The sequence below is a fragment of the Ochlerotatus camptorhynchus genome, unplaced genomic scaffold (assembly GCF_037179485.1).
Source record: "Ochlerotatus camptorhynchus isolate MF236.1 unplaced genomic scaffold, CSIRO-AGI_Acam_v1.1 ptg000277l, whole genome shotgun sequence".
NCBI lineage: Eukaryota > Metazoa > Arthropoda > Insecta > Diptera > Culicidae > Ochlerotatus > Ochlerotatus camptorhynchus.
In genome coordinates, this window is record NW_027040766.1 from 681103 (window position 1) to 694257 (window position 13155).

General features: G+C 43.8%; 1 protein-coding gene across 1 annotated transcript in view; it reads right to left on the minus strand.

The window, feature by feature from the left end:
- The window catches only part of LOC135706300 (neuroligin-1-like), a 762843-nt gene that overhangs the window by 316653 nt on the left and 433035 nt on the right, over positions 1–13155 (minus strand). Inside the window, exons 5-6 of the mRNA XM_065227888.1 lie at positions 10019–11184; positions 9824–9946 (exon numbers count right to left, since the gene is read on the minus strand). Of these exons, the coding sequence (XP_065083960.1) occupies positions 9824–9946; positions 10019–10294 (399 nt within the window). The 5' untranslated portion in view covers positions 10295–11184. The remainder of the gene's footprint in view (positions 1–9823; positions 9947–10018; positions 11185–13155) is intronic.

A 13155-nucleotide genomic window follows, 5' to 3' on the forward strand; every position in this document is an offset into this window, starting at 1 on the left:
GTGGTATTTTATTCCTTTCTTGACGACGACCGCAACACAAATGGAGCTGATGCGATCAAGCCGAATAATGTTGTGGTCAGGCAACCAGAAGCTGTCGCCGGACTTTAGATGGGTCTCGGTTAGAAGGCCCACGTCGATGCTGTGCAAGCACAATCTCTTTTGCTCTTACAGAGCAACCATTCCAGGTGACGATAGTTAGCGGCTTAGACGCCATACTGGATGATGAACTTACCGAGCACTTGGATCTGTTCGGGCTTATTGCGGCACTTACGAAGAGCACCGGACTTGTTGATGAAAATTTCCATCAGTTCATCCGCTGAGAACAGATCGGGGTTGTTGTTTTGCGCTGTTGGTTGTCTCCAGAATCCAGGGGGGGATGGATAACTTTGGCAAGCAGAATCACCGGAAGTTGCTTGAGCGGGATGCACCCGTGAATTTTCTTACCTTTGCTGAGGAGCACGAAGAGGCGGGAAATCCTCCTTCAGAAATGCCGGGACTTTGTCCTTCTTGCGTCGTCGTTTTCAGGTGCGTTTGAAGTCCTTGCGTTTGGAGCACTGTCTGTCGGAACCTTGATGTGCACCACCACAGTTGCCGCATTTTAACGCCACGGCTCCATCCACAGGGCAGTTGGAAGTGGCGTGTTCTTGAGCGCAGTTTCTACAGCGTGGCTTAATGTTGCAGTTGCGAGTTCCGTGTCCAAAGTTCACACATCGTTGGCACTGGGTTACATCACGATGGCATCCACGGTATGGCTCCCATCGTATGATTATGGAGTAGATTGAGCGGATAGCCTGCAGTGAATTCAGCGTCACCGTTCCGTTCTGGAAGTGCACCAGGAAAAGACAATCCGGGTACGTCTTCACGTTTTCGTCTCTCCTCGTCATCTGAAAGACAGCTATTGGGGCCAGCTTGTACCTCTTGATTTCAGCTTCGATCATCTTGGGGTCGAAGTTTGGTAGACCCCTGATAACTACCTTGAAGGGTTTCTCACCGGGGATGTCATGCGTGAAGGATTCCGCCTTGGAATCCTTCAGATATTTAACGGCCACCTCGTACTCCGCTTTCATACGGAGCATCACCTTGGTGCCGATCCTGCCGAGCTTAAACTCAGCTGCAACGGCCAGGGGTGAGAGATCGCCAATCATCGTGTTGTGTGGTACTTGATTCACCACCAGTGGAGGAAGCTTGACTTTCACCGCACTCGGGCCGGCAGAATTCTCGGTTTCGACGGCGTCGCCGAGATCACCGAAGTCGCTGGCGTTCGTCGCGGTAACATCGTCGCGTCCGCTAGTACCATCGGACTGTCCTTGATTCTTCATCCTCTTTTTCATCCACTTCACCGGGACTGGGTTGGTATTCCCAACATCGGTGGGAAGAGTTGCGTACCTATTTGAGGTAGGTACCGAGCTACCCTCACCGCTGTTCTTCTTCTCCGCTTGGTCACGAAGTCTGCTCCGGGAGCACTGTCTTCCCATCACGCGATGCGACCGACACTACTGACGACGCGACGTGCAGTATGTCCATAGAGGTAACTCTAAGACCAGAAGGTCCCGAAGAAACGAGCTCAACTTTTTGGCTCAGCTCTCGTACTATCTTCGGTCCCAAGCTAATCGATTCACCCCTTGAAACATAAGAAAATCCACTAACCCCTCACTTTATCTGTCAAACTTTCATAGCGAATCAAAACAAACATAGTGTAGTACTGGAATTTATACTAGAATGGGGTACGTTAGTCGATTTGCTTGGGACCAATAGGCTAATCAAGTAATGAGCCAATTTAAAATCGTTAGTTTCGTATTGATAATTGGTATATCTACGAACGTTTGTAACAAACTATAGGTTTATACCTTGTACAGACATACAAAGTTCACTGTTGTACTACCGTTGTACTGCTTTAAGCTAGTACCACAAAATGTACATTTTGGGGTACTAGATTAAAGGAGTACAACACAACGGTACTAATTTGTATGTCTGTCTGTGGTATTATCGAACAACTCGACAGAGCGAGCACAGACCGAACTGTACTGCTTGATGTTCAAGCAGAGAATCTCAGAGTATGTCTGAAATTGGGTTGCATAACAATAGCAGAAGTTAGCGTAAGGGAGGGGGGGTGGTCATGAAATAGATGCGAAATTTGAAATGTCAGTAAAAGTCATGTTCAGAGCAAAAAAGACCTGCTTTTAACAAATCGAACCTAATTCGAGTTGGGAATGCATTTTTTTTTTTTTTTTTTTTTCAGTAATTAGATATTTGGGTTTTTTACGTTGTTTCTGTCGAAAAGCCGGGTCGTTGCCATGTTGAGTTTTGTTGTTCGTCTCCAGATCATGTCCGTTGTTGAAAGCAGGGTGTTCATCGTGTGTGGGAGTTGTAGCATTGGTTTGTGGCAGTTTTTGCGGGGCCGTATGGTGTACTGTCCTTACTTAGATTTTTTTTCAGGATTATATTTGGTCGTATAATTGAGTGTCTTTTAGGAAACAGATAAGAGCCGATGTGGAGGATTTGTCATTTTGTAAGGCGTTCCTAATGCTATTGGGGATACCATGGAGCTCCCGATGGGACTGGTATGCCGGGTATTCGATGATGGCGTGTTCAACGGAAATTCGCGTTTGGCAAGTCTCACACAGTGTTCTGAAGTTTCTACTGTCCCCCATGTTGTGTGAGAAACGCGCATGGCCAGTGCGGAGTCTTGAAACTTTTATTTGGTCTTTTAGAATGGGAAGGTCCTCCCATTTATGCGTATCACCTTTGATTTTCCGTATGAAAGGATGTCTAAGACTGTTCCACTCGGTCACCCAGGCTGCGCGAACCGTACTTGAAACCCATCGTTTGATGTCCTGTCCGGGGACTTCACGTGTTAGAAAAGGACCGTATCTTCCAGACGCGGCTAGTTGGTCTGCCGTTTCGTTACCTATGATTCCACAGTGTCCCGGAATCCAAACGAGTACGATGTTGTTATTGATTCTGTTCTGTATCTCTTGAATCCAGGGATGCCTTGCGGTCGGGCTGCATATGGCTGATAGAACGCAGGTGGAGTCGGAAAAAGTTACTACTGGACCGGTGGATGAACTAGACGTTGCTAGGGTAATAGCTGCGGCCTCAGCGGAAAAAGCCGAGCAAATATCCGGAAGACGGTAGTGCTGGAATGAAGTTCGGTGAAACGGATCGTATGGTTAGCGTATTTTATGGTTTGTAGTTTAACAACGGTGTTTCTAAGAGCTGACAAGTTGTCTCCTGCCCGAAATCTGTTTTTAATGGTTTTGTCGTAGCGCACTTGTGGAGTCTAGTCCCGTTCCACTGCAGTAAGGCAACCGGGGGTAGCTCCTGGTTTGATATTTGACGCAGGAGTCGATTATCCTCGTCAAGGAGATAGACATTTCTGGGGCAGGGAGCGGTCTCTCTAGAAAGCAAACGGCTCTTTTGCATAGGGTGGTGGTTAGACAGAAGGCGAAAGGCAATTCCCCGACCTCAATGCAGGTGGAGATGGCGGGTGTGGATGGCAGAAGTCCAGAGATAATTCGATCGAACTGTTGTATACTGGACCGAGGATTGTAGTTAGATGATTGGAAGCGTTACAGGTAAGCTCAATTCCGTAGAGGAGCCTGCTGTGGATGATGGCTTTTGCGACTCGCAGTCTTATATCTCGATTGTTGCTGCACGGGAAAAAAAGAGTTCCCATATTCGTGAACCACAGCCGTGAACCATAGTTCACGGTGTATATTTGAGAAAATTTTGTTCTGGATAGTTGGCCGTGATTTTTAGTTCACGGTCCGTTCCCGTTTTCGGGAACGGATTTTTTTCCGAGTGCGATGCTCTTTGGAGAGCGTCTTTAGTAAATTTATCCGCGTTTTACAGTTCTCTTTGACCTCCAGGAAATGATTTTTGAAGGTAAGGTGTCTGTCAATGCGTACGCTGAGAATCTTAATTGTCTTCCGGAAAGGAACTGTTTTACCGTTGATAGTGATCGTGCTGGGAATGATACGGTGATTAGAACTGCAGATGTGCGTTACGGCGCTTTTTTCCGCGGAGAGTTGAAATCCGGTTGAGCTGGCCCATCTTACTACAGCATTGACCGCCGCTTTAAGCTTCCGTCTCAAGGCCTTCGGTGTTCTGCCCACGGTGACGAGGACAATATCGTCGGCGTATACGAAAGTGTATATATCCTTTGGCAGGTTACGGAAAACCCCGTTCATTGCTACCAAAAAAAGAGTGACGGCGATGACTGAGCCTTGAGGAACCCCCGTTTCTTCTCGGCAAATTTTTGACTTGTGAGCTCCAATACATACTTCAAAGGTCCGGTTGTCGAGGAAATTGCGGACGAATGCCAATATATGTCCCGATAGAAGAAGCGATGGCCTCCTACAGGAAAAGACGTAACGGTTGCCGACAAACGATCCAAGAAGCTAAGCGAAACAGTTGGGAGAACTTCCTAGAGAGCATCAACGCACACCAAACATCAGCGGAACTTTGGGGACATGTTAATGCCTTAAGCGGCAAAAGAAGAACCACAGGTATTTATTGCCATCCGAGCAAACGGAACAATCACTCGTGAGCAGAGCGTCGTAGCAGACACGCTTGCTGACTATTTTGCCAATCTCTCCTCGCTTGGCAGATACGACCAGCATTTTATCAGGCGGCACGGAGTCTCCAACGAATCCTTAGCGCGACTGCAGATCCCTAGCGACCGTAGCGGCCTTCAAATCAATCGCCCCTTTTCCCCAGTTGAACTCAACTATGCGCTATCGAAGGGAAAAGGGAAATCTGCGGGCCCCGACGGCCTCGACTACCCAAGTCTAAAACACTTGCCCTCAGCAGCGAAGCAAATCTTTCTGCACCTTCTTAACAAGATCTGGCTCAACGAATCCTTATCTAAAGAATGGAACCACAGCCTAGTGGTGCCAATTCCCAAAAGCGGTTGCAATCCAGTCGACCCCAGCAGCTACAGACCAATTTCCTTAACATGTTGCACCAGTAAAATCATGGAAAGAACGGTAAATCGGAGACTGATTCAATTCTTGGAGGACCACGGCCACCTTGACCATCAGCAGCACGCCTTCCGTCCCGGTCATGGAACAGGAACCTACTTCGCCACATTGGGACAGCTACTAAATGACGCCAAAGAGCGAGGGGAACACACAGAAATCGCAACACTCGACCTGTCGAAGGCCTACAATCGTACCTGGACACCGAACATCATCAAACAGTTACAGGATTGGGGAATGCATCTATTTATGCCGTATAAAGGGTGTCCCACATCAAATTTCATCACGGAAAAAATGCTGTAGAAAATAACTCATTGGGTATTTTCTCTTGAAAATTTGGGTAGAAGTAGTTAAGAGTGTATTGTTTACACTGTGTTTTTATTGCTGTCAGTTTTTCGAAAGTTGGAAGAAATGGCGTTACCCGAAAAGCAACGTCGCGAATTGATTTTGCCCATGCAACTGGAAAATCCTCAACTCTCTCATCGGGACATCGGAAAAACAACTCGGAATCGTACAGTCAATGTGATTAAACGTTACTACGAAACTCTGAGCATTGAACAGAAGGAGAAATGCGGTCAGAATGGATGTTCTATTAGTGATCAGGATCATAAGCGGTAGGGTTACCATATGGTATCCTAAAGGAGGACATGTCCTCCTTTTTCAATATTTTTTCTACATCCTCCTTTTGCCCAAAATTTTTAAACCTTACATTTTTTTAAGTAACACATTGGGGGCGACCCCGGCGTAGTGGTTAACATACATACCTCTCACGCTAAAGTCACGAGTTCAAATATCACCCCGGACAAGTCACGAGTGACCCAAGAGTGTTAATGTGACTATAATTTAAAAAAAAAGTAACACATCCATAACATTGTTTTCAAAGAGCGTTGTTTGCAGAGCTTATTTGTTTAATTATGTCGCAACTTCATCTTATCTAGCAAATGCCATTCGATGGTGAGACTAGGAGTATACTACAGCTGTCAACCCCCTTCATTTAGACAGCGATCCATTTGGTGAATTTTTACTTATATTTGACAGGTGGAAAATTTTCAAATTATCTTGCCGTTCTACCAGACTTATTTCAGATAAACCAGAGATCAATTTTGACAAACAATTTCTCAAAAATCGGATGATCAACAACAGAGTGATTTTCGAACAGTATAATTTATTTTCGAAGTTCAGTGAACATTCATCAAATGTCTTAGGCTGTGTTCCATTTTTATGAATTTTTACATAAATTTGACACTTCGAAAATAGATTATAATGTTCGAAATATCTTTGTTGTTGATCGTGTGATTTTCGAGATGTATGTTAAAATTGATTCCTGGGCTGTCAGAATTAAGACTGGTACAATAGCAGGTTTATTAGAATATCACCAAATGGAGCACAGCCACACAGATTGAATCAAACATGTGTTAGATTTTGAAGTTCTGGTTCTATGGGATTTTACGTATTACAAGCATAACTATTCAAATCGACGTGTCTGATTTTCTAAACAATCACTTTAATCGGCGATTTGTGGCAACTGCAAGCTCACTCATAGAAACTAACAACACCAGCTAGGCGGCGAAAGTGTCTCCTACCTGAAGATGGTGTTGCGTGGGTGAGTTAGCAGTTAAGACAAATCGTCGATTGAAGAGATTGTTTACAAAAGCAGATACGTCGATTTGAATAGTTACGCTTGACTTGTTTAGGCCACTACCATACTGAGAGCGAAGAGGCACGCGAATCGTGAAATCGAATGTGAGGAATAATATCAATAATAGGAACTCTTGTGTATAGAACGCTAAGTGCGCCTCTTCGCTCTCACTATGGCAGCGACTTTAGAGTCCTACGCTGAATCAATGGTAAAATTAACAGGTTGCTTAGATATTTCATGTTGGTTTCAATCAGCGATGGCATGTATCCTGATTTTTGAACATGATAAAAGTTGGGATGATTTTAAGGCTGTAAAACTGTAGTTTTCATGCAAATCAGCTACACAGCAAAAAAATAATTTTAATATCACATCAAAGTGGATGCACTTCAATCGTTTCGAAAATATGATGTAATATTACTTGCCAAAAAGTGCATGAGCTGACATTACGTTGCTTTTACTGCATTTGTTTATTTGTGTGGCCATAAAAATTACATGAGATTTTCAACATGTTTGAAGTGCATCCTCTTGGATGTAGTATTAAAATTATTTTTTTGCTGTGTAGACTAGATCATTTCCAAGTATCAAAAATGAATAATGAAGGCTAGTTTGATGCAAATTGAATTGGTATCGACTACAAGTTATGAAGAATCTCAATTAAACCTTTGCAAATCATGAATTCATGATAGCGCACATATTATTAAAATGTTTGATAAAAACTCATTGTCCTCCTTTATCTCCAAACCTCATATGAAATGTCCTCCTTTTCAAGTTTTTGATATGGTAACCCTACACAATCGTGTCGTGAAAGCGTTTAAGTGAAATCCCAATGCTTCGGTCAGGGATGTGGCGAAAAAATCCAAGTCTTTCGTTCAGATAGCCAAGGTCCGGGAGGGACTGCATACTTACAAAGTGCAGAAGGCTCCAAATCGTGACGAACGGCAAAATACGGTGGGAAAGTCACGGGCCCGGAAACTATACACCCAGATGCTGACGAAGCCTCATTGTCTCATCATGGATGATGAGACTTAAAGGGTGATACGGTCAAAATTTGGTCAATATCAACTTGACGTATTTCTTTCAATTTTGCATTTAAAAAACCTGAACACCCCTCATTTTGAAGGTGTGTGTGTGTAGAATGTTGCTCCTATTTTGATTTTGGAATTCACTCTTCAGTTGTCAAAATGCCGTCGAAGCAAGAAGAGCAGCGTATCAAAATTTTGCTCGCGCATCGCGAAAATCCGAGCTACTCGCAAAGTTGGCAAAATCGCTAAAAGTTGCCAAATCAACCGTTACAAATGTAATTAAAGTGTTTGGGGAACGTTTGTCGACAGCCAGGAAGTCTGGATCGGGGGGAAATCGAAAACCGGAAGCCGCTGAGACGACAAAGAGAGTTGCCGGTAGTTTCAAGCGAAACCCTAACCTCTCTCTCCGAGATGCCGCAAATAAGCTGGGTGTATCGTCTACAACCGTGCATCGAGCCAAAAAACGAGCCGGACTATCGACTTACAAGAAGGTAGTGACTCCAAATCGCGATGATAAACAAAATACGACGGCCAAAGCGCGATCCCGGAGGCTGTACACGACGATGCTGACGAAGTTTGACTGCGTGGTAATGGACGACGAAACCTACGTCAAAGCCGACTACAAGCAGCTTCCGGGACAGGAGTTTTATACGGCAAAAGGAAGGGGAAAGGTAGCAGATGTTTTCAAGCACATGAAACTGTCAAAGTTCGCAAAGAAATATCTGGTTTGGCAAGCCATCTGTACCTGTGGCTTGAAAAGCAGCATTTTCATAGCTTCCGGGACTGTCAACCAAGAAATTTACGTGAAAGAGTGTTTGAATAAACGTCTGCTGCCTTTCCTGAAGAAACACGGTTGTTCCGTACTGTTTTGGCCGGATTTGGCATCTTGTCATTACGGTAAAAAGGCCATGGAGTGGTACGCCGCCAACAACGTGCAGGTGGTTCCCAAGGACAAGAACCCTCCCAACACGCCAGAGCTCCGCCCAATTGAGAAATACTGGGCTATTGTCAAGCGGAACCTAAAGAAGACCAAAAAAACTGCTAAGGGCGAGCAGCAGTTCAAGGCAAACTGGCTTTCTGCGGCGAAGAAGGTGGACAAGGTGGCTGTACAAAATCTGATGGCAGGGGTCAAGCGTAAGGCCCGGCAATTCGGATTTGGAAAAGCGGAAGCCTTACTGAATATTTTTCCTGAATTTTATACTAATTGAACTTGAAAAAGAAATTTAATTTGATTTTTTAAATAAACGATTTCATCGATTTACACGCGTTTTCCCTTGACCAAATTTTGACCGTATCACCCTTTACATACGTCAAGGCGGACTTCCGGCAGCTGCCGGGGCTACTGTTCTTCACCGCCCAGCACAAGTTTGATGTTCCGGAGGAAGTTAGGCAGCAGAAACTTTCAACCACTATAAAACCCCATTTCACCCTATATTTACCTCAAACTTGAACAAACTCATATATTATTGTGGTTTTATAGATTGGCGTCATTTATATTACAGGCACTTGCACTATACTTATGTAAAAATTTCCGCAGAATCATTCGAAAAGCATTCGATTCCTTGGATAATTGTGCAATAGTTAAGTGCATAAAGTTCAATATTTTGTCCATCAAATTCTGCTTTCCGAGTGTTTAATCTTGTTTTTATAGGCCAAGGGGAAATCGGGTTAAATGGAGCACTTATGGACGTCTGATCAAAGTAAACTAGCTCCAATCAACTTCCCAGCTCTTTTTACAGGGATAAAGATTACGTTGGCTCAATCTAAGCGCACCAAGTTCAGTTTCTGTATGATAATTATATTTTTCTTCCAACATTAGGGGTAAATCGGGCAAAATAGACCACTTCCTGAAGTCAACCCTAAACGGGACCATCACCAATTGATTCTCCAATTTTTTTTTCACATAAGATAGGCTATTTTGCAAAACTCCTACCGTGCGCTGTCTAATTAAGTGGGATTTTGGGTCGATTTTTCCCCACTGTGCGGTGCCGGGTGCAGCTTTTCTAAAATTAGCGCATGAAAATCATTGTTTCTGCGCCCTGCTAATGTTGATTAAACAAAATAATAGGAATAATAATAATAATACATTTTCGGAGCTGGCTACTTGTAGAGTTACCAAGAGTAGCCACCATGATAGGCCTGATTATCGGGGGTTGGATATAACATCAAAACTTTATTCTCACCTGCGGACAAACAGGCCCGAACGTATCGGCCAGCTTGGTTCCTTTCCAAGGAGGTAGCTTTTTTGGTGCCTCGAACCGTAGGCTTGCGACTGGCGGAGCCGCGTATGGAACTGCTTTAAACACCTGTAGAATACAGAGAAATAAGACGACGTTAATTTGAAACTGTCCCACAGGTTCGTGCACTGCTTTGCTCACCTCAACCGGCTCCAGATACTTCGAATTCAGCTCCAGAATCACACCCCGAATCGCACCGGACTTAGTTTCGACGATCCGTGAGCTATACCTCGGTCCAGCACCGGCCGGAACTGCCAATCCTACCACAGCCGCAATCAACAGCCAAACGAATGCCCGCCAGCTGCGAGGACAGCAGAAACGACGATAATTCCGTTTTCTTCGTATAAACTCCTGCTCTTGGTTCCGCCAGTGGTGCTGGTGGTCGTTAATGATTGTTGGCCCATCGTGGGCCCGCATTGTACACTGAGTGGATGCGGTTGGGAAACATTACCGGTCCCCGACATGAGGATCGGCCATCACCCTCCCAATCGATTCCGCGTTCGTTGGTTCCTACCGCAACACTTGGCACGATTTGTCGATTATAACAAACGATTTGTTTTTTTTTTGGTTGTAGTTTAACCAAAGTGCTTCGCAAGATTGGATTGAGTCGATGAATAAGCGGGGAGGGGATTTCTATCGCCCTAACAAATGGCACGTGACCAAATTGTTCTTATCGATTCCAACGGCGGAAGCAATACTCATTTTTTCCGCGTTTGTTCACAAATTTTTCCCCGGTTCAATTTCAAATTGTCAATCGAAAAAAAAACCGCACCACAGCTCTTTGTACACTATCCGATTTAGTATTTTTTTTGCTGCTCACTTCTGTGGGTTCACTCAATTCCACGCTATATCGGCACACTTCGAAAATGAACCCAATAGAATGTGTACGTTCGTGGTTCAATTATTCCGTAAATCCGTTCCGAATTGTGAGCTTGGACGACACCAAAAAAAAAAACGCACTTACGTTTAGCTTTCCAGGTTGAAAAAGTTTTTCTCTCGAGTCACTTCACTTGGATGCCACTGCTAGATTTTTTCCACCCTCATCAAATCGATGTAAATTTCACAATGGCTGTGCATATTTTATAAGGACATTTCATGTGCATACTACACAGTCCGCAAACTTACATCGGTTTTGGTGGTTCGGAAATTTTTATGCAACATGAGACCGGGCGGGAAAATATGACTCCGTGTTGTCACATGTTCGGTATTTGGGTGGGTGTCGTTCTGGGCTTCATGAACGGTACTGGAATTCAATTCCGGTCCGATGGATTTTTGGTCGAGACTGCCGGGCGGTTGTTTATGAATGCCTGCGAAAGAAACGGATAAAAATGGGACAGTCAGTGGAAAAATACTTTTCGGTTAGAGTACGGATTGTCGGTTGGATGCCGTTGACGGTGGTGGCTTAGGGCTGGAATGGTTTGAATCGCACTGGTATGCCGAAAATGCCGCGTTGGGTCGTTTTTCGGTCGTATAATGGAATGGAAATGGACGGCTCGCTCGAAATGTGGATTTTATGTTTCCTTGCGGGATGCAATGTTTTGCTACAAAGTGGAACTGATTTCCAGCATTGTTGCTTGAGTTCTAAAACTACAGATATACGACTTGAGTTATGCGGGATTTACTAAACTAATGAAAAGCCGTTCATGCTGTAACTGCAGCACCTGCTGCAGTGAAGAAACGATAAAGTTTTCAGTGATGTTTGCTTTGTACGACGACCGACGGAGGCGTTATTCAACTTTGTTTGTGCCTAACGCAGAGAGCAGATTAATTAAATTTAGTTAGATGTAAACATACAAACAGCGAAAGTGGTACATTGTTCAGTGCAGTTTCTTGAAATGAAAATTTGATGCATGAATGCGACAAATTTTCACGTCTTGATGTACAGAGGAGACTATTCCTGAGTGTTTTTGATTTATTCCCGAGCAAAATTCGAAGCGAAGGCTGTGAGCTCAGCTTAGATCAGCAAACTGAGATGAACTTTCACAAGGCAAAAAGAGCAGTTCGAGGTCAAATAGCAAAAATCAATTTGTTTGACTCGACTGTGCTAAAAAAAAACTTGAAAAAAGACTTTTATCTTTCAACTTTGTATCATCCGCCATTTCTTTTTTTAATATTAATTTATTTGTACAGGCTCAATCGTAAAAACTTCCCAGAGCCAAGTTATCATATGCGTTATATGTACATAATAGATGTCTTAAAGCTAGAGTTAAAGGAATTGAACCGATTACTCGCTGTCGTCTCGAGGTTAGTGGAGATTTACAGTTTTATGGATGGGGAGAGGGAGGACGAGGTTTGAGTTATGATTTACGATACAAATATTTCATTATTCCTAAAACATGAACTTATTCCTATTCAATTTGGTATCCACAGTGTAATTATACAATTATTACAGAAACAAACATTTAAAAAAAAACCCACACGAACAAAACAAAAACTAAACACAAGGTTAGTCAAACTTACAATCTAAGGTTAATATTCTTAAATGAAGTGAAGAACGATCTTGCGGAATCAACTTGGCCAAACTTTGCAGTATATAATGACGGAACAATCATGGAACGACGATGTTCTGAGATCCCACGAATCTCCCGCGTCATAGTTAAATCAAAACTAACTGAATTGCCGAAGTCGGAGAAGCATACACGATGAAGATTATGCTGTGAAGGGCTGACATCCAGTGTTATGTACAGGTAGTACAATGACCTAAAACGAGTTTGAGGGTTCAGCTCAAGAAGCTTTTCAAAGTTTTCGATTACCAGTGGGTTCATAACTTCGCAACGGGTGAGGAGCCTGAGGGACAGTTCCGAAAACCGATCCGATAGTGGCAACATGCCCGCCAACACTTCTAGACTCATCATATGAGTCGAGTGCATGCATCCTAACGCGATACGAAGACAACGATACTGGATACGTTCCAGTTTGATGATGTGAGTTTGAGCCGCCGACTGGAAACAAAAACTACCGTATTCTAAAACCGATAAAATCGTTGTCCGGTACAACGTTAGAAGATCTTGCGGATGTGCTCCCCACCACGTTCCGGTAATTGTTCGGAGAAAATTGATCCTTTGTTGGCATTTTCGTCTCAGATACTCAATGTGGGATCTCCAGGTGCATTTTGAATCGAACCAGACCCCAAGATATTTGAAGGACATAGAATGAGTGATCGGTTTACCCAAAAGTTGAAGCTTTGGTTGTGCTGGGCTATGCTTCCTAGAAAAAAACGACCAACTCAGTTTTCTCCGTGGATAATTCGATACCTAGCTGAATAGCCCAAGTAGACA